The sequence below is a fragment of the Panthera leo genome, chromosome E3 (genome assembly GCF_018350215.1).
Source record: "Panthera leo isolate Ple1 chromosome E3, P.leo_Ple1_pat1.1, whole genome shotgun sequence".
Taxonomy (NCBI): Eukaryota; Metazoa; Chordata; class Mammalia; order Carnivora; family Felidae; genus Panthera; species Panthera leo.
The window spans coordinates 28,897,233-28,921,926 of record NC_056694.1 but is presented as its reverse complement, the minus strand read 5'-3'; the positions used below and the strand labels follow the sequence as shown (position 1 = coordinate 28,921,926).

The window sequence follows — 24,694 nt, the reverse complement described above, 5'->3', positions numbered from 1 at the left end:
TACTTCTGGGAAGTTCTGCTGGAAAGCTCGTCTACCCAAATTTAGCCCCAAGGCAAAGAAAAAGCCTCTTCAAAGAAAAAGAGTATCACAAGGGAAAGGAAACCAGGCCACAGCGTGGACCTGAACAGACACGTCAGTGTTGCTCCCGGAACAAGGGAGGACAACCCGTGGAGAATGGCTGGTTACCTGCTGCTGTCGTCAAGGGGCTGAACCGAATGCACACACCCTCCACTTCCAGGTCCATGACGGTGAGGCCGCTCGCAGGCACCAGCTGCTTCAGCTGCTCTCCCAGCTGCGGGGACACGGGCAGAGTGACGAGGGCCCGCACGGAGGACTCCCAGCTCCCCCCACAGGCCCTCATGCGCTCAGCCCCAGACCCAAGAGACTCCCCGGGGCGAGGTTCCCTGAATCTTCTCATTCTCTTACTTACGGAAACTTCTTTTTTAAAGAGACTAAGTTTTATGTTTTTAATTACTAAAAAATACAAGTTCATTGTAGGCAAATCTAGGAAATATGGGTAAACCCAAAGAATAAGATAAAAATGACCCACAACGCATCAGTGAGAATACCCACTGTTTACACGTTAATATACCCATCCTGTTCTATCTCTATATTTTCCGTCGCCGCGAAACGTTTCGTTCGACATGCTGTGTGGTAACCTGCATTTTTTCCTATAATCTGTGATGACCATTTCCTTTCTGCCGTATATGTCCAGCTACACGGTTTATTCCGGCTGTTTCGATATCACTGCACAAACGTATCCTAACTTCCTCATGAAGCCCGAGGCGGGGCAGGAGCCCGTTATGCTAGGACCGACACAGCTGTGGTGGACGCCCTGACACAAAAACCCCGGAGGCACAATTTCAGTGTCCCGAGGCAGCCACAGCACAGTGTGTTCGGTCCACACTGTCAGGTGTCCGGTGGTCAGGGGGCTCTGGCTCTCGGGCCTCCTGACATCGCTCCAGGCGCCCACCACAGCCGCGGTCCCCGTCGTGCGGGTAGTCTGCGGCCTTACTACGTAGCAGCAAGGAGATGGTCACCGAGGCAGTGATTCTGCAAGGCCCTGCCGGAATTCGCGCGGCATGCCAAGCAGTGATGGGATCAGAAGCCCTGGAAGGAAGCCCAGTGCCTTTGCAGAAGCATCCTTCCTATGGGCCCGACTTCCCAGACACGTCCATGCATCACTCCATCTGGGATGCAGACGAGAGCACATGGCCCCCGTTCTTACCCAGCGGTTCAGGGCATCACAGGAATGTCTCTCCCGGCCGACCGTTGAAGGTGCCATGTTAGGCACCGGGACAGCTGTCGGCACTGGATCTGACACCAAAACACAGAAAAGAGGGTTCACCTTCCGGAAACACAGCTCCACACACGCTCCTCAAAGCCCCTTTCACTGAGCTCCCAACACTAACCCGGGAGAAAAGCCTCAAATACTACAGAAATCAAGTGCTGATGTCACAGGGAATGGATAGAAAAAAATGAGTACGTACATACAGTGTGTAGTGTTGTCCATCCTTAAAAAGGAAGGAAACTGTCCCGTGCTCAGTATAGATGAAACGTGAAGGCGTTACATCAAGTGAAATAAGCCAGTTACACAAAGACTCACACTGTATGATTCCACTTCTCTGGGGACCCTAAGGTAGCCAGACTCAGAGACACAAAGTAGATGGTGGCTGCCAGGGGCTGGAGGGGAGTGTCTAAGGGGTGTGGAGTTTCAGTTTTGCAAGACGTACAAGTTCCGGAGGGCTGCTGAACAACCACGTGAATCTGTGCAGCATTACTTAACTGTACACATTTTACCACAAGTAAAAATTTTTGCATATGTTTATCTTACAGAAGGGTTTTTTTAGCTTTATTTTTAGAGAGACAGAGTGTGAGTAGGGGAGTGGCAGAGAGAGAGGGAGACACCGAATATGAAGCAGTCTCCAGGCTCCGTGCTGTCGGTACAGAGCCGGATGTGGGGCTCGAACTCATGAACCGGGAGATCATGACCTGAGCTGAAGTCGGATGCTTAACCGACTGAGCCACCCAGACGCCCACAGGAGGGGATTTAAGCTTCCACATTTTTTTTTCTCGGAGAAGATGTAACACCTGAATACTGTCTCACAAATAGAATTCTTAGTCTCATTTGGGAAGTTTTTCTTTAAAGGAACTTCCAGAGTAAATCAAGATGTAACACTGTAAGTTACCAGCTAGTCTATCAACCCCTATGCGAGGGAAGGCAGAGCACCTGAGAGCACCCCAAGCGGGCCTCACAACAGACTTCTCCTCCTTTCAAATGGCCAGGGCGCCTACTCCTGCCAGGCGGTGTGCTGGGCACGCCAGATGTAAGGAAGTGTCATCTAGCTGTTTACATTCTACTGAAGAAATACCATAAAGAAAGAACTGAAATCACCATATATTGTTGTTGGTGCCATGAAAGAAGGCGGGGACTCCGATACAGTATGATGGAGGTACCTTAGCATGGATAGGGAAGGCCTAAGGAGGTGCACCTAATGGAGACCTGAATGGTGATAGGGAGCCAGCCAGAAGAAGAGTGAAGGGAAATGTGCTCGAGGTAAAGGGAACAGCAAGTGCAAAGGTCTTGCTCTAGGAAAGGGCACAATATTCCAGAAACTCGGAGAAGACCAGTCTAAGTCACAATGATCGAGAGGAGAGGTGGCCTAAAAGGAAGTCAGAGAAGATGGCAAGGGCTGGACTCCATAGGCCTTACAAGGCCTGGTACTGAGCCTGGACCTTATTCACTAGAAATAGTAAGAAACTGAGGGTCTGGGCAGCCAAAGGGCGCGAATGGATTCCCTCATGTACTGCCCGGTCTGACCGCATGCAGAGAATGGTCTGGAATGGGGTATGTGCAGTACACAGAAGTGACAGATCAGTCGAGCGGGGACTGCGGCTGTCCGGGTGAGAAGTAACGGTGCCCTGGACTAGGCTGGTGGCGCTGGGGGCACCCTGTAAAAATAGAGATTCCTGGATCCAACCTCATGAATCAAAGTATCTAGGAAGTAGAGCCCCCAAATCTCTATTTTCTTTTCTTTCTTTTTTATGCTTAACATAGTTTACGTTTTAAATAATTTAAAATACAGTGTAAACATACATTAAAAACACTATGGCAAATGAGCGTGAAAACATGAGGTTATTTGTGTGTGTGTGTGTGTGTGTGCACACCCGTGCACGCATCCTGGTCTCTCTTCACTCATTCTAGCACTAGGTCTAGGGACTGGCATTTGGAAACCACTGGTTTGATCACAGGAAACTATCACTAACATGCTATTAAGGCACTTAGGACCAGAACTCTTGTGAAAATCATTAACATTTTCTGAAAAAATGATGACTGCAGATTTTAGCAGTCAAAATATTTTGGACTATCTATGTAACTTGAAATGATTTAAAATTCAAAGTCCTTAGACACAAATCCAAAATTATGCTTTTTAAAGTCACCTACCTGAGCCTGGTAATTCCTGGAAAAATCTGAACACCACTACCGGAGAGCTGAGCTCATCTTCCACCTGAAAAATACAATCTGATGTTACCAATTAACATTACATCCAACACCTGCAAAATGAAACAGTGAGTTTGAAAAGCAGGCTACAGATAGCATAGGTTCTTAGTAAACACGTAAAATTCAAAGGTTAATTTCAGTTGCTCCAGAAATAGAAATCAAGGGTTTAGTAAAATTCCTAGAAATAATTATAAGCCGGTTCTGAGAACACATTCCTGGATTATGACATCTGACAGAGGTATACTGAAATTAAGGCAGGAGCAAACTGTAATAATAATAAACAGAGGCCTGCCATTAAAGATCAGTGAAGAGGAAAAAGAAGAACCAGAATCAGTGCTGGGAGAGTGGAAGCTTTCAACAACCTAGAGATTATGCTAACTTAAGCAGGACTGAAACTTTAAAAAAAAATTTTTTTTTAAATGCTTATTTATTTTTGAGACAGAGACAGAGTATGAGCAGGGGAGGGGCAGAGACAGAGGGAGACACAGAATCCGAAGCAGGCTCCAGGCTCTGAGCTGTCAGCACAAGAGCCCCATGCGGGGCTCAAACCCACAAACTGTGAGATCATGACCTGAACCGAAGTCGGACGCTTAACCGACGGAGCCACCCAGGTACCCCTGAAACTTTTTATACGTCACAAACAAAAAGAGGAAAACTCCTTTCTTCTCACTTTGTAAAACTCTCAGAACAGGATGTAAGTCCTACTGGTAATGAAGATAAACAGTCTAGAGCTGAGTCTAAGTATTTCCTAAATCACTGAAGTGGTACTTATATTAAGGACAGGCGTCCTTCATTAACTTCATTAATGACTAACTTCATTAGCAGATTTCATCACAGACGAAAACGTTCACTGCATGAAGCCAAGCCAGCACTAAGTTAGTTCACGGACGCCATCGAACAGTGGAGCGACTCATCAGCTCCACTACGGGGTCAGGATACAAAGGGAACAGCAATGTTCTTGACAGAATATGGCACACAGGGACAGATGTCTAACCACTCAACAGTTCTAGTTATAAACCCTATTTTCCAAGGCTCTGCGTGTGATGTCTCCATAGTGGAAACGCTAACTTGCAAAGCCAGGAAGTAGCTGGCCCAAGGTCTGCGCTGTTAACCTCTGAACGGAACACAGGGATGTGATTTAGGCCAAGCAAGATGTGTATCAAATTTGCCACCTTATTAAGCTGATTGCTGTGTTACCTATCTATCATCTCCTTTAACTTTCATGTAAACATAAATCTATTAATGCTTTTTTTTTTCTCTTAGTACTTTTAACACTTGGAGAGCCTTAATATCTAAATAGAATGGAGTAAATCCAAGAAGCAAATAGAAACAAAAGCAATAAAATTCTATGCCCATTCCCCGGACCTCAGTCAGGATGAATGAAGCAGGATGATTTGAGTAACCAGACTTCTATATATAGTCTAATACAGTCTTGGTTTCTTATTTCTTTGAGCTCGGTGGACTCAAATGTCAGTGCATGAGAAATACTGTACATGGTTATAAACAGAGAATACATGGCAGACTGAAATGCGGGATTACATATACCAAAACCAAAAAAACCCCCAAAAAACCAAAAAACCCAACATAACCACTGCTAAGCTCACAAAAACAGTGAATCAAGAAAGAAAACAAAGAGTATCGTCAGCGGAGCAGGGGCTGGCGAGCGGGGAGCAGGGAGGGGAACCCGCCGTAACACCCAGGGTCTTCGGGCCCGTGTGCAGATGGTGGTGAGCGCACGTCATGCCAGGACCCCAAGGAGAAGAGGGGGAGAAAAGCTCAATCTGCCGACCAGCAAGAGGGCTTCCTGCGGCCTGAGGCTCCGTCTACACAGGGAGTAAAATGCACCAAAGAGCGAAACATCAGGTGTGCACTGCCATGGGCCGTACGTGCCATTTGGTGCAGGAGTCCCGAAGCTATGGAACTGACAGACGGACCTTCGCCCGTCACACATGAGAAAAACATGCAGGTCATAATGAAAAGTGAAGCACACACCCGGCAGCAGACACAACAAGGGACAATCTGTGCTCCAAAAGGAAACATACTCTGACGACCGTGCTTAGAGAAATGAGGACCAGGAAGCATAAAAACAAAAATAAAAAAGGAAAGAAAAAGAAAAAAGGATGTCCAAAAAGGGAACAATGACTTAACAAGAGCTCAAGGGAACACGCTGGAAGGAGGCAGGTATCACTCAAAGTGAAAACACGGCCGACACAGATGAGAGGCTGCTCAGGTGCCAGGACAGGAGGCAGAGGCGGAAAGGAGGACAGGGGCTGAAGGAAGATGGACCCGTGACAATGTTCACTATGCTGGTGAGATCGGAGAAGGAGGTCATATATGAAAACGCAAACTGCACAGAATTAAAAAAAAAAAAAAAAAAAAGACTCCTCAGGTTAAATGAGCACAAGTCCCAACCAAGCAGGATCTACACAGTCCTCACTCGGACACACCATGGCCACGGTCAAAGTAGCAGAAGCTGGAGAGCCTCAAGGACAGCAGAGACGTAAGTGCCGCACGGGGCTGAGGCTTGCAGGTGTGAGGGTGAGATACCCTATTTCCCCCTTAAGTGCGAGTGTGGGACGCAGCCCACGTGCCGCCGAGCTAGCAAAACAGCAGCCTCGGTGGCGGCTGCGGACAGGACCTACACTGACACACGGACAGAGGGGCTCCCCGCGGCCTCCCTGCGCCCCGGAGGCGGCCCCGGGCCCTGGTGAGCCGGGGAAGCAGGTCGGCGCTTCGGGCTTGAGAGGCTCCCCCAGGGCCGGCCGCCTACATGGGCAAGAAGGCCCCCGGGGAGCTTGCAGAAGGAGCCGCTGTGCACAGACGCGGCTAATCTCACACGCCCCGGGGTCAAGTCCTGGCTGTGCCACATACCACCGTGTGGCTCAGGACACGAGCACACCGCCACACAGAGACGGAAATAACACCGCTCTGCCACAGTGACGTCTCGAGAATCCGAGGACGCGGTATCTATGTAAGCACTACACAGATATTGTGGCGACAAAAGACATTTAATACTGACCTGTATTTTACGGTGCCTTACAATTTTCATGTTGCTTTCTCATACGTTATCTGATTCGCCCTTCGTCACGAGCCACTGAAGGAGGACAAGTGCTAACTTCTGTGAACTGACCGGACACAGACTGGTCCGCCGGTTAAGAACACGGGCCTCGGAGTGTGAATCACAGCTCTATCCCATCCTAGCTGTGTGGCAGGAGCAAGTCACTTAACTTCTCTGTGCCTTAGTTTCCTCGCCAGTAAAGACGCGGCAGCCGCTGCAACCAATTCCCAGATCAGACTGACTTAGGCTCCAGTATCTATGCCAAGTACCCGGCACAGTACACAAAACCGTGAAACAAAAACAAGACAAAAGTCCCTGCCTCTACAAAGCTTTGACAAAGAAAAACAGACAATGAACAAATAGACGACTTCAGGTAGTAATAACTGCCACGAACAACAAAACCCAGGGGACAGAGTGAGGGGCGGTGGTAGGCCTGCTTTAGGCGGGATGGCCAGGGAAGACCTCTCTGAAGAGGGGGTACTTGAACGAACACCTCAAGGGTAAGAAAGCAGGCATGAAAAGAATTGAAGGGAACAGTGTTTGCAGGTAGAAGGAAGAGCAAATACGAAGGCGGCTGCTGTCAGGGTTAAATGAAGGAACGTGTGCGCTGGGCGCCATTTCACGAACAGCTGCTGTGATGACAATTATTACTGGAGTCACGGTGCCTCACGGTGTTTGCCAGTTACTGTGTATCTACGGAGACGAGCATCCACGGGAAGGAGGGGTGGAGCAGGGCTCATGCCCGGACCGTGTACCGCCTTCCAAAGATGCTCCAAACCCACTGGTGATTAACTAGCACCGGCACAATCTCCCCGCCTGGAGAAGGACAGGGGGGCAGAGGGGACGTGAGGAGGAGCCCAAGTGGGCTCAGTGAGGGAGGGGAACAAGGTCCACAGGCCCAGCACCGCCTTGACTCCTGCCATCTTGCTCATGCTAGTCCACAGTTTGGGCTTCTCTGTTTACAACCAAAGGAGTCCAACCAACATACCTTCGCCGACAACTGAGCTCACAGGCTTAGGCAGCAAAGAAAATGACTCAATGTCATAGGGCGTCAGTGGTACGGCTGAAATTAGAACCCAAGTCTCCTGATTTACATTCATCCCTCCGCTTCTCCAATGGGCCACTCTCCTCTTCCAAGCTAGAACCTGGGTCATCTCAGGTCAACTGAAAAGGCTCCAAGCTCCTACTCAGAAGGCAACGGACAGCAGCGCCCCCCTCAGGCACTTAAAGCAAACCGTGCACTAAAATGGAATCAACTATATCAACTCGAACCCCAGAAAAACTTAAGTATTAGTTTTAAACTTAACTGCATCTTGCAGGATTGTCCAAGAAACACTCAGTGGCCTTATTTAAACTAGAATCTGACCTCTATTTCCTGAAATTCTAAAATATAACGAGGCAAAACATGAGAACATTCAAACCTGAACTGATACTTCGTTATTAGCCCTGCTAAATCCTCACGTCCTGGGTCTAATAACTGCCCTTAGGCAGCAATGTCTGATAGATTCTGGTATATTTTAGGAGGATACTGGGGGAATAAAAAACAAGGCCACTTGATCTCTTCCTTATTCCCCAATCTGTGCAAATGAAAACTCTGGTGTCAGAAGGTTTCAGAAAAAGTTGCCCCAAACACTATGAGAGACAAAATGACTTTTCATTTCAGTAGTATGAATGTTCTAAAATCACTGGGCAGAGGAAGTCAACAGGGTTTGTTAGATTTTTGTGCAATTCTAAATTTTAACAGAACAAAACTACACACGATTATATGAAAAGCACCACAGGGATTCAGCATATGGTACAAATCTCTAGATTTGTGCTCTCTGTAGAGTTAGGTCATTGGTGCGTGAATCTGTTCCGAAGAATGTGGTTTTACTGGAGCTGTCACAATTCCACTGAGATGCACCCAATCTGGAGATCATTCCAAGTCACTGACGTTAAGTTATTAACTTCAAAAATGGATCAAATCATATATACTGTACCAAGATTTTGATGTGGTTCACTTTCTTCAAACTCTCTTGTAACCGTTGACTCTGCAAAAAAGACAAAAAATAGCTTCTAATTTTTATAATTTCATTAGATTATATGTATTTATTTAATAATTACTTAGGTTATAATTTCATTAGATTAATGATATCCATTAGATTGACACAACATATCGAAACATGGTTTCCATGATGGTTTTTGCAGGCCCGCAGACAAAGATCTCAGGCTGATAAAGCCATCTGTCACTCGATGGCTCCTGAGTTAGGGTGCCAATTCTTGCTTTTCCAGAACCGAAATATTCCCTGATGATTTCAGTTGAAAGTTACATTTGGGGCTTCCAGAAAAGCGGTTTCTAATGAGACGTATGTGAATTTGTCGTACTAGCAACATAAGCCATTCACTCGTTCAAAAACTGAGTAACTGGCAACAAAAGCAAAAAGAAACCAGTGGGACCACATCAAACTGAAAAGGTTCTGCACGGCAAAGGAAGCTATCAACAAAATGAAAAGGCAGCCTACTGAATGGGAGGACAAATTTGCAGACAGTTTATCTGATAAGGGGATTAATATCCAAAATATATATAACGCAAGCAAAAAAACCCAAAATCTGATTTAAAAAATGGGCAGAAGACATGAACAGACTTTTCTCCAAAGAAGACATCCAGATGGCCAACAGGTACATGAAAAGATGCTCAACATCACTCATCATCAGGGAAACACAAATCAATCACACAATGAGATATCACCTCACACCTGTGAGAATGGCTGAAAAGAAATAACAAATGTTGGTGAGGATGTGGAGAAAAGGGAACCCTTGTACCCTGTTGGTAGGAATGCAAACTGGTACAGCCACTATGCAAAACCAGTATGGAGGCTCCCCCAAAAATAAAAAATAGAACTACCCTATGATTCAGCAATTCTACTTCTGGGTATTCATCCAAAGAAAGCAAAAACACCAATTTGAAAAGTTATCTGCACCCTCACGATCATGACAGCATTTTTTTACAAGTGCCAAGATAAATAAACAACCTAAGTGTCCATCAATGGCTGAAAAAAAGAAAATATACGGCATGTAACATACATACACAATGAAATATTATTCACCATAAAAAAGGAATAAAATCTTGCCATCTGTGACAATGGTATGATTTCACTAACATGTGGGATCTAAAACAAAACAAAACAAAACATGCAACTCATAAATACGCAGAGCAGACTGGTGGTTGCCAGAGGCAGGGGTTGGGAGCTGGGAGAAATGGGTAATAAAGGTGACTTAAATTTTTTTTTTTAATGTTGTTTATTTTTACAAGGAGAGAGAGAGAGGCAGAGAGAGAAAGAGCCCAAGTGGGGAGGGGCAGAGAAAGAGGGACACACAGAATCCAAAGCAGGCTCCAGGCTCTGAGCTGTCAGCACAGAGCCTGACGTGGGACCTGAATCCACGAACCGTGAGATCATGACCTGAGCTGAAGTCCAACGCTCAACCAACTGAGCCACCCAGGCGCCCCAAGGTGGTTTAAAGATACAAATTTCCAGGGGCACCTGGCTGCCTCAGTTGGTAGAGTGGGCGACTCAATCTCAGGGTTGTGACTTCAAGTCCCACACTGGGTGTGGAGCCTACTTAAAATAAAACATTCTGTAATGATGTATAGTGATGTGGGTTAACTAGACTTGTACTTGTGGCAATCATTTCCCAATATATGCAAATATTGAATCATTATGCCGTATACCTGACACTAATATGTTAATTATAGCTCAAAAAACCCCACCCAAACTACTGAGTGCACATGTGTGCCAGGCACAGTACCTGATTCTGGGGAAGGAAAAGAAAAGGTAAGTGAGAGAACACAGCATTATTACGACTATTTGGAACACGAGGTCTGGAATAACCAAACCGGAGTTCAATACCCCACTTGTAGGACGATGAGTTAAGTTCATCTGCCACTTACTAGCTATGACCTTGGGCAAGTCATTTAGCCTCTCTGGGCTTCAGGTCCCTCAGTTATAAGACGGGGAGGGCAGCAGCTATCTGACAGGGTGGTTATGGCAAGCGCCGGGAAGGGGTCTCTGGAGGGCAGCATGCACATGAGGACTTCCGTCCTCACCGTTCTAGAAGCGTCCCAGCCCCAGACCTCTCATCACTGCCACAGGGATAAAAGAAGGTGTACTTCAGGGGTTCGGGGTTCATCCTTCCAACGCTTACTGAGTGTGGGACGCTGGACAACCCCTCATGAACAATACTTATTGGTGTGTTATCAGCGGACTTTCCACCCCAGCAGGGTTCAAATGAGGCGGTGCGTGCGCAGAGCACCGAGGTGGCTACAGAGAAAATGAGTCCTCATGGCCTCCCCGGAGGATGAAGACGACGACGATGATGATGATGATGATGATGAAGGGAGGAAGCGGAGGAGGAGGAGGAGCCTGACTTCCGCCCCCAGGGAACCCGGCACCTGGTGACAGCCGCAGGGACTACATTTCCCTGCAGTTCCCACTACAGGGTCAGCGACAGGATGTCACTGAGGTCCTCGGCAGGACTGCGAACCACTCCCGTGTGCCTGCAGGCAGACAGAGCTGCGGCGGCCTTGAGGGTTTGCCAGAGAATGTCTCATTTATCTCCCTGCCCTCTGGAGGCCAAAGCGAATTGAAGGGCTCTCCCCCAAGGGCCCGAACCTTCCCCAAAGCAACTAAGTTACCGGGGCAATAAAGGCCTCTCCTTCCGAACAACCAAACTTCAACATGGGAGCCGACGGCCCAGTGAGGAAACTTTTCAGAAATGTGCTTTGGAAACATAATGACACAGACCTCAACATTACCTCATGTGACAATGAAACTACTTCCTTCAGAATGTCCCTATTGCATCAGAAACTAGCGTCAGGAGGAACCATCCTGGCATGATGAACCAAAAGGCAGCTGCCACAGCAACACAAAAACACGGATTTTTCCTCACTATAAAAATGACACTTGAGGAAGTACCGATTCCACAGAACACGTTGCAGACCAAGGTTTATTCTTAAACCCATCCGCACGTGACCAGGCAACACTCCAAGAGCTTCGCATGCACAAGCTCATGAAGGCCTAACCATCTTTCACATCACCCCTGTCTCCCAGGTAAGCGAACGGACTTACAGAGAGGCGACGCCATGCTTTCAGACTCAGGTAGGACGCAGCTCGCAAACTGCATAAATGTGACCTCTTCTTTGCTTTCTAAACTGTAGCATAATTATATATATACTTTCACAATTAGAACACCTCATACAGAAGGAGAGTTAGAACCATCTCTAGAACCTTGCCATTTGGGAGCCCAAGACAGCTGGTATTAAAAATACGCAGGCAATCCATCACCACCCCTAAGGCCGCCATATTTCCTTCCCCCTTCAAGAGACAGCCGGCTGGGGGCCATGTTAACTACCCTCCTCCAGCCCCCTTTTGCTCCTTCTCCGCTCCTTGGCTCTCATCCTATCACTTCTTTCCTCATCCTACAATGACACGAGCAATCATCTAATCTGATTTCATCCGGCCACTAACGATGGGACACCCCAGCAGTCTCCCCCAGAACTTCCAACGGCAAATGTGCACTTCAGGTCTGCTTGCTTAGGAGATGCGAAATCCAGACAACACGGTATTGGATGATGAGTAAGGAACGAGGCAGTTTTCTGTCTCTGCCTTCACCATGGAGTATCTGTGACTCATTTAAATTGCAGGTTTCTACTCACCAGCTGGCAGGCGTGCTTAATCCTCTCCACAATCCCATCAAGCCCCAAGTACTGTAACGACAACCACAGCGGCAGGGCACGGAGCTTGTCTGCTGGCTTGTTTGATGTAAGACCGGCAACCAAAGTCTGAAAAAGCCAATATGGGTTTATTAACCGAAGCCGATGAAGTCACACAGCTGACGTAACTGGTTGGCATATTCCCATGCACTTTGTATGCGTCAGATGCTATGCCAGGCACCTGGCTTACACTAAACATCGTTTGTCTAACAGTCTTGTGAGGGGAGTATTCTAGCCAGCCTAGCACTGAGACCTGGCTTTCAAGGGTTCATGGCTAAGGTGTGGCAAAGCCAGGAGGAGAATCCAGATGGGCCAGAGCTCTCAGGCCCCCAAGAGGTAGCCCCTTCCACGGCTGTTCTGAGTGTCCTCAAACACCTGGCCGTTATCGACCTAGAAAGACGTTAACTGTTTTAGTAAGAATCACTGAACCGATCCACTATCAAGAACCACTTAAAAAAAATATGTATTAAAACCTTCTAGACAATGGGGATCAAGAGCTTTAACTACTCTCAATACTAACGGCGCTTCAGGGAGCCTATTCTAAGGAAGTAATTTGAAATACAGAATGATGCTCACTATGTTAGTAACAAAGTTTGGAAACAAAGGAAGATTAAATTGTAGTATTTAAAAGGCAGAATATTACAGAGTCATAAAAGGTCATAAAAAGTTCTTTGTACACACGGAGGCAAAGGGAGAGAACAGAATAAATGTATTCAGTACAGTTCCACTTGTGTTAAGAACAGGGTTTTTTTGATAAAAAAAGTCACAGAAATAGCATCAAGGATATTTCTACTTTTTCCGTATTTTGCTCCCAGACTCCATGCTGCCTATTAGCCTCTCCCCACTCCCTCCCAGTGAGAGTGAGCTTATTACCAAGGCAGGATCGTCGTGTTTATAAAGGGTGACTGCAGGGACGGCCGGCAAACCCAGCCATGGGCCCGGAGTCAATGTCATGCTGTCACACTTGGTTGCAGCCTAACGAAGAAAACAAGGTTTTGTTACAGACCATCAGAGTACACGAAACCCAGCACCCCCCTCAATTCATAAAAATCATGGGAAGTCATCAGGGATTAGGTCATTGTAATTCCTTCTTAAAAACACAGTATTTAGTAAATCATAACATACCAACACTGACGAGGAGACATAACCTAGGGCCAATGTTGCCAGATTCACACTGGAAGAAAAAACCACAACACTAATTATTAATTGCTGCTTATTCCCTACGTACACTTAAAAAAAAAAAAAAAAAAAAGAGGTGCTGTTCCAATCTGACATTTAAGTGTCTTTCAGCTGGGTGCTCAGCTTTTAAAACAACAAGAGAAAATGTGGTGTGTACAAATTTCGGCAAAACCTTGAAAATGCACTTTATGTGTCTTATGTCTCGTTTTCTATCTTTCGTAGCTATTAGTTTCCTGTCATCACTCTTTGCCAGAGAGATCAAATGAAAACCCGGCCCGCATGGCCTGCTGAGTACGGACCACCGTGGCTGCCGGGTATCCTCCCCTAGGTCCTTCTGGGGAACCACCCCCATCTCCTCTATCAGACCACAGCCTCGGGTGGACGAGACGCCACCATCTGCTCCAGGGGTGGGCAAATGACCCGAACCGCAGGCGAGTTACAATTCCCTGGCCACGGCAATTGGCTCAGTAGGAGGCGTTTGTCGGGACTTATGACCCTCAGAACACAAACGGGAAAGCAAACTGGAGCCACTGCAACTATTCTGTACCAAAATAGGAAAATGTTATCTATAGATGGAGGCAACGTGGAGAAAATCAGGCCAAGTGGGGGTGGGGGGAGGGGGAGGGGAAGGGGGGGCGGAGATGGTGGCTCATTGTTATGGGAGCCAATACAATCTCTTCTCGCTGACACCACTTTGGGTTATTTTGTCATCTTTACTACGCAACCCAAAGAGCCCTTCGCGATAATGATAATCGTTACAACAAAGAGCCTGGACAGACGGCCACTCTTTCACAAGCACTGGGTGCAGGCCCAACACGGAGCCACCCTCGCCCTGCACTCACCCCTCCACGTGCAGCCATATGCCATACTGCTCGCAGAGTTCTTTCAAGCGCCCAATCTTATCTGTGTGCCCTACTGCCGCGGTTCCTAGGATAAAACACACAAAAAACGATACTGAAAGGAATACTTTGAGCCCTTACGGCAGGATAAAAGCTTATAAATACGTTATCTAAGAAGGAAGTAACACTGTATCTGTTTTATTGAGATTGTGTATGTGAGCTGGCTTAAAACCAACTGTTACAAGTTGATCATTCAAGGTCTGAAGCATGCACATTCTCCATTTTATGTATCTATAAAATCAGGCTTGTTAATTTTGTTACTTAAAATCTCCATAGGGGCGCCTGGGTGGCGTAGTCGGTTAAGCGTCTGACTTCAGCCAGGTCACGATCTCGCGGTCTGTGAGTTCGAGCCCCGCGTCGGGCTCTGGGCTGATGGCTCGGAGCCTGGAGCCTGTTTCCGATTCTGTGTCTCCCTCTCTCTCTGCCCCTCCCCCGTTCATGCTCTGTCTCTCTCTGTCCCAAAAATAAATAAAAAACGTTGAAAAAAAAATTAAAAAAAAAAAAAAAATCTCCATATACTTGTTTTCCATCCACTTAATGTTGTTTCTGGGGAAACATTAAAGTCTCTCACCAAGATTGTGGGTTTGTCAATTTATACTTGTAGCCTATCTATTTTTCCTTTAGTCTTCCTTTATACATTTCAGATATGCTCATAAGCTTTCTTAGTTACTATGCCTTAGCAGATTACACGAATTTTAATTAGCGTGGAGTCTACCTTATCTCACACTAACACCACTATAGATAGTACTTTCATTCTGTCACCATTTGCCCAAGATACCCTTTTCCATGTTTGCTTTTTGTCATTTCTAGGTTATTAATGGTTTTTATTTAAAAAAATGTTTTTAACGTTTATTTATTTTTGACAGAAAGAGAGAGAGAGAGAGAGTGAGAGAGAACAAGCACGAGCAGGGGAGGTGCAGAGAGAGGGAGAAACAGAATCTGAAGCAGGCTCCAGGCTCCGAGCTGTCAGCACAAAGACTTCGTCGGGGCTCGAACCCATGAACCGTGAGATCACAACCTGAGCCGTAAGTCAGATGCTTAACCGACTGAGCCATCCAGGGGCCCCACTGGGTTGTTAATTTTTTAATTAACCACCATTAAAAAAAAATGTTTATTTTTGAGACATCGTGAGTCAGAGAGCCGGGGAGGGGCAGAGAGAGGGAGACAGGATCCCAAGCAGGATTCCAAGCAGGCTCCGTGCTGACAGCAGAGAGACTGGTATGGGGCCCAAACTCACAAACCGTGAGATCCTGACCTGAGCCTAAGTTGACGCTTAATCGACTGGGCCACCCAGGTACCCCTGGGTTATTTTAATTTAGGTGTGTCCATTATACACAGAGATAAATTTGTGGGTTTTTTTTAAACCTAGTATGAAAAGTCCTTTGTTTTAAAACAGAACACGCATTTTGAAGTTGGTTTAAACATACTGAACACTTTAACCCGCCCCTTGTTAAGTATGTATACACTACAGGTTGGGTAGGGAAGTCCCTCTTCACAGAGCATGAGTAAAACCTGAATTCGTGCATTCTCCTGACCGTCTTAAACTTCCAGTTAGCAGAACCCCACCCAGTAAGCTTCCAAATCCCAACCAACTGCCTCAAGAGACACAACCGATGCAAGTGGTCCTTTTGCAGGGTTTGGGTCTATAAACCATTTAGAGCTGATTTTTGTATAGACAGTGAGGAAGAGTGAAGGTTCAGTTTTTTGTTTTTTTTTTTTCCATATGGGTATTTACTTGTTCCAAGACCACTGGTGGAAAAGACCCACCTTTTTCCCTTGAAATAACTTGGCATCTTTGTAAAAAGCCAAGTGACCATATACACGTAAGTCTATTTTTTTTTAAATTTTTATTTTTTAACGTTTATTTATTTTTGAGAGACAGAGCACAAGCAGAGCAGGGGCAAACAGAGGGGGAGACACAGAATCCGAAGCAGGATCCAGACTCTGAGCTGTCAGCATAGAGCTTGATGCAGGGCTTGAACCCACAAACTATGATGTGAGATGACGACCTGAGCTGAAGTCGGATGGTCAAGTGACTGAGCCACCCAGATGCCCCCATGTGAGTCTATTTCTAAACTCTATTCTCTTCAATTATTCCCACACTTTCCTGGTTATCTGTAGCTTTATAGTAAGTGTAAAAATCAGAGAGCCTATGTCTTCGAATTTTATTTTTTCAAAATTATTTTGGCTATTCTCACATCCTCTGTATTTCCACATAAATTTTAGAATCCGCTAATCAATTTCTATAAGAAATTGTAGCCTGCCGAGATTTTGATAGGGATTCATCTATAGAATCTATAGATTGGAGAAATTAGACTTTCTAATATTGAGTCTTCCAACCTAAGCATATGGCATACCATTCCATTTATTTGGGTTTTCTTGAATTTCTCTTAGCATTATTTTGTAGTTTTCAGTGTACAGATCTTGCATATACTTTGGGTTTTTTTGTGTTTTTTTTTAATGTTTATTTATTTTTGAGAGAGAGACACACACACACACACACAGAGTGCTAGCAGGGGAGGGGCAGAGACAGAGGAGACACAAAATCCGCAGCAGGCTCCAGGCTCCGAGCTGTCAGCACAGAACCCGACGCGGGGCTCGAACTCACGAACCGCCCCAAGTGACTGAGCCCAAGTCGGACACCTAACCTACTGAGCCACCCAGGTGCCCCTCGCATATACTTTGTTAAATTTAACCATAAAGTTTTCACTTTTTTGATGCTATTATGACTGGCTTTTTTTTTTTTTAATTTTTTTTTAATTTTTTTTTTTTTTTTTTAACGTTTATTTATTTTTGAGACAGAGAGAGACAGAGCATGAACGGGGGAGGGGCAGAGAGAGAGGGAGACACAGAATCGGAAGCAGGCTCCAGCTCTGAGCCATCAGCCCAGAGCCCGACGCGGGGCTCGAACTCACGGACCGCGAGATCGTGACCTGAGCTGAAGTCGGTCGCTTAACCGACTGCGCCACCCAGGCGCCCCTAATTTTTTTTTTTTAACGTTTATTTATTTTTGAGACAGAGAGAGACAGAGCATGAACGGGAGAGGGTCTGAGAGACAGGGAGACACAGAATCTGAAACAGGCTCCAGGCTCTGAGCTGTCAGCACAGAACCCGACGCGGGGCTTGAACTCACAGACCGCGAGATCACGACCTGAGCCGAAGTCGGACGCCCAACCGACTGAGCCACCCAGGCGCCCCTGTGACTGGCATTTTTAATTCAATTTCAATTGTACATTGCTGGTACACAGAAATCCTGCACTCCAGATCAATTTGCTTGTTAGTGCCAAAGGCCTTTCTTTAGTTTCCTTAGGACTTTCTACCTATATAATCATGCCGTCTGCAAGTAAAAACAGTTTATTCTTTCTAATAGGTGTTGTCACAATGATTTTTCTTGCCTGATGCCTCAGACTTCAAGTATAACGCTGAATTCGATAATGGGAAGCTGAGCAGAAAGCGGGAGCTGAACTGCTGCATGCGAGGTGGGCCTTCAAGCGTGACATTTTAAGATGCGATTCAGAAAGGAAGCACATGCAAGAGAAGTACTGACAACCTAAATGAAAAAGCATACACACCAACAGAGTAAATCCCCAACAAACCAACAACTGAAGGGGATGCGAGGAGCCGAGTGCCGTGTTCTAATTCTCACCACGATGCTGACACAAACTACCTTAAACACGAGGCAGACAAACATTTCTCAAAACTCAGGGTTTTTTTTGTTTGTTTGGTTTTTGTTTTTTAGGCTAAGTACCCTGTCTTTCTCTTATACATCCAAATGGGAGATTCCGTTCACGATACCTACCGGCATTCGCTACAAGCAAAAGGGGCAGTTTTCCTCGTTCTACATCCTCTTTAATCAGTTTCTCCAAGAAGGCAACATCCTAGATTGAAAGGCAAATCACAGTAACATGAAGCAACGGGCATACAGCTGTACAATAAGAACTTATAACTTTCAACAAAGGACTCTCAAAATAACCACACAAATAAAATTCTTATTCTTGACCATTTTTCCATTTTACCTAATCAGGGAGATGAAAATCAAATCGTTTCCCTTGAAGACTAACTACAAAAAACAGTTAAATGAGATTCAAGTCAAAAACTGTATACATACAGGACGAATGTTTCTCTAGTTTTAAACACTAAGGTTTAAAGAAAATGTTCTCTCAAGTCCCCATATGTACCCAAAAATCTATCTTTGATATTACTCACTGACGTATCTGAACCAGATAATCAAGGTACCTTGGAAAAAGAAACACAGGACCCTAAAACCTATCCTTTTTGCTTCTGTCTTCAGTATGGGAAGGCCTAAAAATACGCAGAATCCAATTCCAATCCCACATTACAATAAAGAACCTCATTTTCTAAATCTGCCCATTCACAAATCCAGGCAACAGTGACAACCTTTGAAAGGATGAACTTTAGAAGAAATGTATGGTGCTCATCTGGACTCCCATGTTTCTACTTAAATCAGGTGATACAGTAATGACAAGATTCCTGAGGAGGCAGGGGCTCCTGACCTATATGCCATCCAGCCCTTGCGGACTTTCAAACCCAGAAGCGTGGATTAAGCAATGGGAAGATACAAGCAATAAACGAATAAACTAATAATTATGTGGAGGCCAGCAAACAGCACCTCAGTTGAAAGGAAGACACCGTTTCAAAACACAATTCTGTATTATCTTACAAACCGAAGAGAGAACTCACCATCTGGTGCTGGGATCCAAACATAGTGTTACAGGGCACGCGGCACAGGCAGGGGAAGGGCAAGCCGAGCTGCCAGAAGAAACACACAATTCTGTAATCAAGATCCTTGTCACCATCCACTTATGTCCCCTAAAGACTGTGGCATCAAGACAAGTCACAATTACTCTTTTTAAACAATCTCGCTTGTTAGGAATTCCTAATATTATAAATATGTGTTAAAGTATATCTAGAAAGTCAAGCTAAAATTTCTAGCAGCTGAGGTTCTTATAAGAAGACACAGACAATGTAAAATTCTCTGAGTCAGCTAAATGGGTAACTATCTTTGTTATATTCTAGAATATAACAAAAAATAAAATCACTTTTCCAAACTAAGGAACAACCAAGCTTTGAGCATTTTGGGAGATAATTTAGGATCCTTCCTCTGAGCATTAGTGGTAAATAACACCAGCTAAAGGCATTCAAAGAACAGGATCTTATTTATGGATCCACCCACTCTTAACAAGCAACAAATATGGATTAGCAGATGTACACTTCTTAAAAGGAGTGAAGTCAGTGTTATGAATGGAGATAGTAACTGTCAAATACATCTTATATTCTTTATTTTCAGCTTTGAGGAATTTTGAGGAATTGAGGAATTTTGAGGAATTTTTGAGGAATTTTTAAACAGTTGCAGCATATCGTTCTGTAACTAAGACTTGGTAGCACCATTTAGAGACCAAACATTTAACGAACACTTTATGCACACCTTCTCCCTCCTTAAAAATTCTTCTTTTAAATTATGAGGAAAGGAAACCCGAGTAAAACACACATTAAAAAAAAAAAAGAAATTAAAAGTGAAAATGTCCTCCCACCCCATAAGCCAACAATTAGCTACTGTTAGTATAAAACGTTCTAAACATTTTCTAAGTATTCATATATATTTTTTTAGGTATGAAAAATATACATTTTTTAAAAAAGTAAGCTTTATGGGGTGCTCGGGTGGCTCAGTCGATTAAGCGTCCAACTTTGGCTCAAGCCATGATCTCACGGTTTGTGAGTCTGAGTCCCACGTCGGGTTCTGTGCTGACAGCTCAGAGCCTGGAGCCTGTTTCGGATTCTGTGTCTCCCTCGCTCTCTGCCCCTCCCCCACTCGCACTCTGTCTCTCTCTCTCTCAAAAATAAACATTAAAAAAAAGTAAAAATAACAAGTAAAGTAAGCTCAATGCCCAACATGCGGCTCGAACTCACAACCTCAAGATGAAAAGTCAGTTGCATGCCCTTCTGACTGAGTCAGCCAGGTGCACCCCTGCCCCCCATACAGCTTTTGAAGACGGGACTGCTGGGACAAGGCAGCTGTGGGTCTAGAAGAACTTGGCCTGTAGTAGGTACTCAGTAAGTAATTTGTTCCAGGTTTCTGTAAGGACACTGTAAATCTCTTCATTCTGTACACACTCAAAAAGAGGACGTCATTTCCTGCTGCCAGTGACCACAGCTCAAAATCAGCTGAAGTCCCTGAGTTTCCCCCACCGATCTCCACAGGACTCCTTCATCTTACAAAAGATAAACCCTCACAGGGCCCCTGGCGGCTCAGTTGGTTAAGCGTCTGACCCTTGATTTCCGCTCAGGTCACGATCTTATGGTCCGTGGGTTTGAGCCCTGGTTGGGCTCCATGCTGACAGTGCTGAGCCTGCTTTGAATTCTCTCTCTCACCCTCTCTCTCTGCCCTTCCTCCGCTTACCCTGTCCTGTGCTCGCTCGCTCTCTCACTCTCTCAATAAAAGAACAAAACAAAAAACACCCAAAAACAAAACTAAAACATTCTCGGCCAAGAGGCTGAACGTTTTTTTTGTAGCCCCTTAATTGGGCTACATGTCAATGAGTGTAATGACGTCCCATGAGTGTCAAAAACGGTAATGCTCTTTGATCTAGTAATTCTAGACAGACTCTGAAAATCTATCTAAGGAATATAATCTAGAAAGTACTTTCTAAATATAGAAATTTCTAAATAAAGAAAAAGCTATATGCACAAAAATGTCCCTAACACTATGCAAAGAGCACTTCCTGAAAATGGTCACAGAAAACAAAAGAATGCAAATGCTCTAACTGTCCAAAAGGGAAACAGTTGGCTAAAACACTATACAGTGACTTGAATGACTATTATGAAGATATTAAAAATAAACTGTACTTTGAAGAACTGTTAAAACAGGATATGCACCTGTTATAACACTAAGTGAAAAAAGCCAAACATAACCTTGTAAAAACACATCTACACTCTCTGATTAAAATCTGGGGAAGAAAAATGTTAACTGTGGTTGCCTTTGGGCAACTAAACAATATATATACGTACACACCTCTGAAAATTCATTAATATCTATTTACATATTTTCTTATATTGACAAAACAAGCACATTGTTTCTTTTCATTTGAAAAGAACTACGGCTAAAGAAATGGGCCTATGCACTTTACAAAGTTCCAGAACAGAGAGGAACACAATTTCTTTCACATGTCCACCTTATCCCATATTACCTGATTACAAAGGTACTGGCCCAGGCCAGGCCTAGCAGCAGCACTAAGGTATATAACAGGCTTCTTGTTATACAGCACGTTGAAGCCGTCCACTACGAAGTCTTCGTAACAAGAGTGAAGAGCAAGCCTACAGATCTTTGCCAGTCCTTCTCTTTCCTCCTCGTGGAAATAAGCGCAGCCGTTTTCATACCTGTGAAGAGACAGCCATCTCTCGGTGTGTTATTGTCTCTGGTAAGAGACAGTTTTACATCCTAATTTTAGTCTTGGGAGTAATTCTTTTCTTAATCTAGGACTTTTCACCTAGAGCACCCAAAGGAGATAGGGAGAGCCCTCATCCTAGATGGCTGACCACACCTCAACAGCTGGAGGTTATAAAGAATGGAGGCAATCATCCTTTGTCCATACTCCAAAAAGAGCAGAAACTATGAAAAAAAGCAGCAGAGAATAGGAGTCCCTTAGATACAAAAAGGCCAGAGATCACGGTTTCAGCTTACTCTACAAGAAGGCCAGCACTGGATAACGCAGGCAAGGTCCTTAGCAGTTTCAGTCCAAAAACATTCCAAGTAAAGAAAAAGGCGAAAGCTGCTAGTCAGCCTAACTTTTGCTTTTACTATTGTCTGCCTGGGGCAAATTATTCTTCTCAATCTTCCAGAAAAGTAAGGAGAGAGAATTTCAATTACGGGTGGCAGATTTTTATTAGAAGAAAATCTCTCCTTTGCGATTCAGTTAGGCAAACTTAAACTCTTGCTTGGCCAAGCTGTTTTCCAACATCTGAAAGGGAGTCTGTCAAGTTAAATTTTCCAGTGTTAGGCAAACATTCCTTTTCCTTAAAAGCAACAGCATAGTGGCACCTGGGTGGCTCAGTCGGTTAAGCACCCGACTTCGGCTCAGGTCGTGATCTCACGGTTTGTGAGGTTCAAGCCCCACTTTGGATCCTGTGTCTCCCTCTTTCTGCCCGTTCCCCCTCTCCCTTCTCCCCTCCAAAAATAAACAAACATTAAAAAAAAAAAGCAACAGCATAAACCCCAAAATACCACTGGTCCTGTGTCTTCTACTGAATCCTTATGTGCTATAACTCCTTAATAATGCCAACATTATCACAGCATAAAGCGTGATATTTCGCACAGCATAAAGCGTTCAATTTCATAACACATACTCAACTTCCTCATGGCAGCATTTTCCTTCTACTAAAGGAGAAGCTAATCCTTTGATTAAAAATACCTGCGACCACTTTCCTGCTCTTCCTTCTATAGACAAGTGGCAAGTAGGAATCCTAAAAATAAAAATAAGTAACTGCTGACATTATCCAAAATGTATGTGCTTATGTTCTCGGCTTTTGACATAAGCTAGTTCACTCATTTATTCCTCCTAACCATGCCATAAAACAGATACTGACGTTACCCCCATTTAACAGCTGGGGAAACTGAGGCACATAGATTTTTTTTTTTTTTTTTTTTTTAAATGCAAGCCTTCCAAGAGGGAGGGGAAAAGGCCTACATGAACTCAGGCAGCAGAGCTCCAGGAAACAGTCTGTACCCAACTCATATATGTCCTTACCTGAAAATCCTGCACAGCCATAAAGTAGTGTCTGACAGTATCCTAGTTGTGAGTTTTCTAAGCTTCTCTTTGTCCAGAGTTGAAATATAAGCTCCCAGACTATGCCCCAACAAAGCTATATGACCTTGTTCTCCAATATTCTGGATTCTGTTAATCAAAATCATATTAAAAAGTGTTAGTCAAAATACGAATAAAGGAGTAAGACAAAACCTAGAGATACGGCATTTCTACAGAAATCTGTCAGACTTGAAATCCACCTAATGGCCTAGAAGGCAGAAATCCAGATAAGTTTAGAAAATTCAATGCGTAAAAAGTAATGATGATCTAAGGAAGATTTTATTGAATATCTACTACATATACAAACTGTGAATAGTTTTATCCCCCATTTTTTAAAAAAACAAATGCCTGCTATAAGAACGCGTGTAGAGCTGAGACAAAATGTGCAGAAATTAATTTTTTTAAAGAATCATTAGATGAAGTCAATTCCCTGCATTCAACAGCTACTTAAAACAGTACAGCAAATTCAAGGGAACCAGGTATGTTTTATGTATCATTAAAATGGATGGAATACCGTCCCTTATAAAAAGTAACTGTAAATCAGTAAGAAAAAGACCAAAAAAATTAGGATACTGGGCAAAGGAGATAGTTCATAGCAAAGGAAATATAAATGGTTTTTAAAACATATAAAAAAAGCCACTTAACCTGATTCATGAGAAAAATGCAAACTCAAATTATGCTGAAATACCATTTCTCACCTTGCAGACTGGCAATGGTCCTTAAGTCTACAAACAGCCTTGCAGGCAAAGGTGTGGGGAAAGAGCTATTCTCACGTACTGCTGGTGGGACTGTAACCTGGCCTAATTCCATGGAGGGACACTCGGCAGGAGCTATCCAAATTACAGACACACAGCCTACCTGGCCCAGAAATCCCACTTTCAGGACTTTCATCTCCAGAAACACTTGCTGGTACGATAAATGACACACGTACAAAGTCACCGGCTGCAGCAATGTTTGCAACAGGGAACATGAACAGGCGACTAGTTACATAAAACACCGTTCACTCATCCAAAGTAAAACGAAGCAGCTCTTCCAGGAGAGTGCTCCTCGTGCACTGATATACAGTGAACCCCGAGACACAGATGACGAAAGCAAGGTGCACAACACCAAACGACGTTTACGTACTGGAGGGAGTGCAGACACTCGGCTTGTGTATACGTACACACAGAGTATCTCTGAAGAGTACACAGAAGCTGGCAACGCCGCTGTCTCTAAGGAGAACAAGAAGCTGGGGAGGAAGAGTACGAAGGAAATACCCCCTTTTCATTCAAGGTCACTGTCATTTTAGAATTTACATCAACTCTGGATTCGGCTAATACGTGTCGTCACATCGCTGACTGAAAACTGCCTTTCTGTACTCTTTGTAGCTTCTGATATTTGAAAACGGAGAATGACTTACTCTAAAAAAATTAAATTTAAAACAATTAAACATGAAACTAAATAGGGAGCTAAGCTAGATGAAAAAAAATAAACGGAGGTTTCACAGAC

The 24,694-nt window shown here is 44.5% G+C and overlaps 1 protein-coding gene and 1 non-coding gene across 6 annotated transcripts in view; both read right to left on the bottom strand.

Moving 5' to 3' along the window:
• The window catches only part of PDXDC1 (pyridoxal dependent decarboxylase domain containing 1), a 52,013-nt gene that overhangs the window by 7,666 nt on the left and 19,653 nt on the right, over positions 1 to 24,694 (bottom strand). For all 5 annotated transcript variants that reach the window (XM_042922958.1, XM_042922960.1, XM_042922956.1 and 2 more), the window contains exons 5-16: positions 23,150 to 23,296; positions 21,593 to 21,782; positions 19,089 to 19,157; positions 18,187 to 18,265; positions 14,331 to 14,415; positions 13,435 to 13,483; positions 13,183 to 13,284; positions 12,253 to 12,378; positions 8,540 to 8,590; positions 3,446 to 3,509; positions 1,229 to 1,317; positions 187 to 292 (exon numbers count right to left, since the gene is read on the bottom strand). In XM_042922958.1, the coding sequence (XP_042778892.1) occupies positions 187 to 292; positions 1,229 to 1,317; positions 3,446 to 3,509; positions 8,540 to 8,590; positions 12,253 to 12,378; positions 13,183 to 13,284; positions 13,435 to 13,483; positions 14,331 to 14,415; positions 18,187 to 18,265; positions 19,089 to 19,157; positions 21,593 to 21,782; positions 23,150 to 23,296 (1,157 nt within the window). The remainder of the gene's footprint in view (positions 1 to 186; positions 293 to 1,228; positions 1,318 to 3,445; positions 3,510 to 8,539; positions 8,591 to 12,252; positions 12,379 to 13,182; positions 13,285 to 13,434; positions 13,484 to 14,330; positions 14,416 to 18,186; positions 18,266 to 19,088; positions 19,158 to 21,592; positions 21,783 to 23,149; positions 23,297 to 24,694) is intronic.
• On the bottom strand, positions 24,476 to 24,545 carry LOC122210405. Its single transcript, XR_006198051.1, has one exon. It is a non-coding gene; the product is annotated as a small nucleolar RNA SNORD45 (small nucleolar RNA).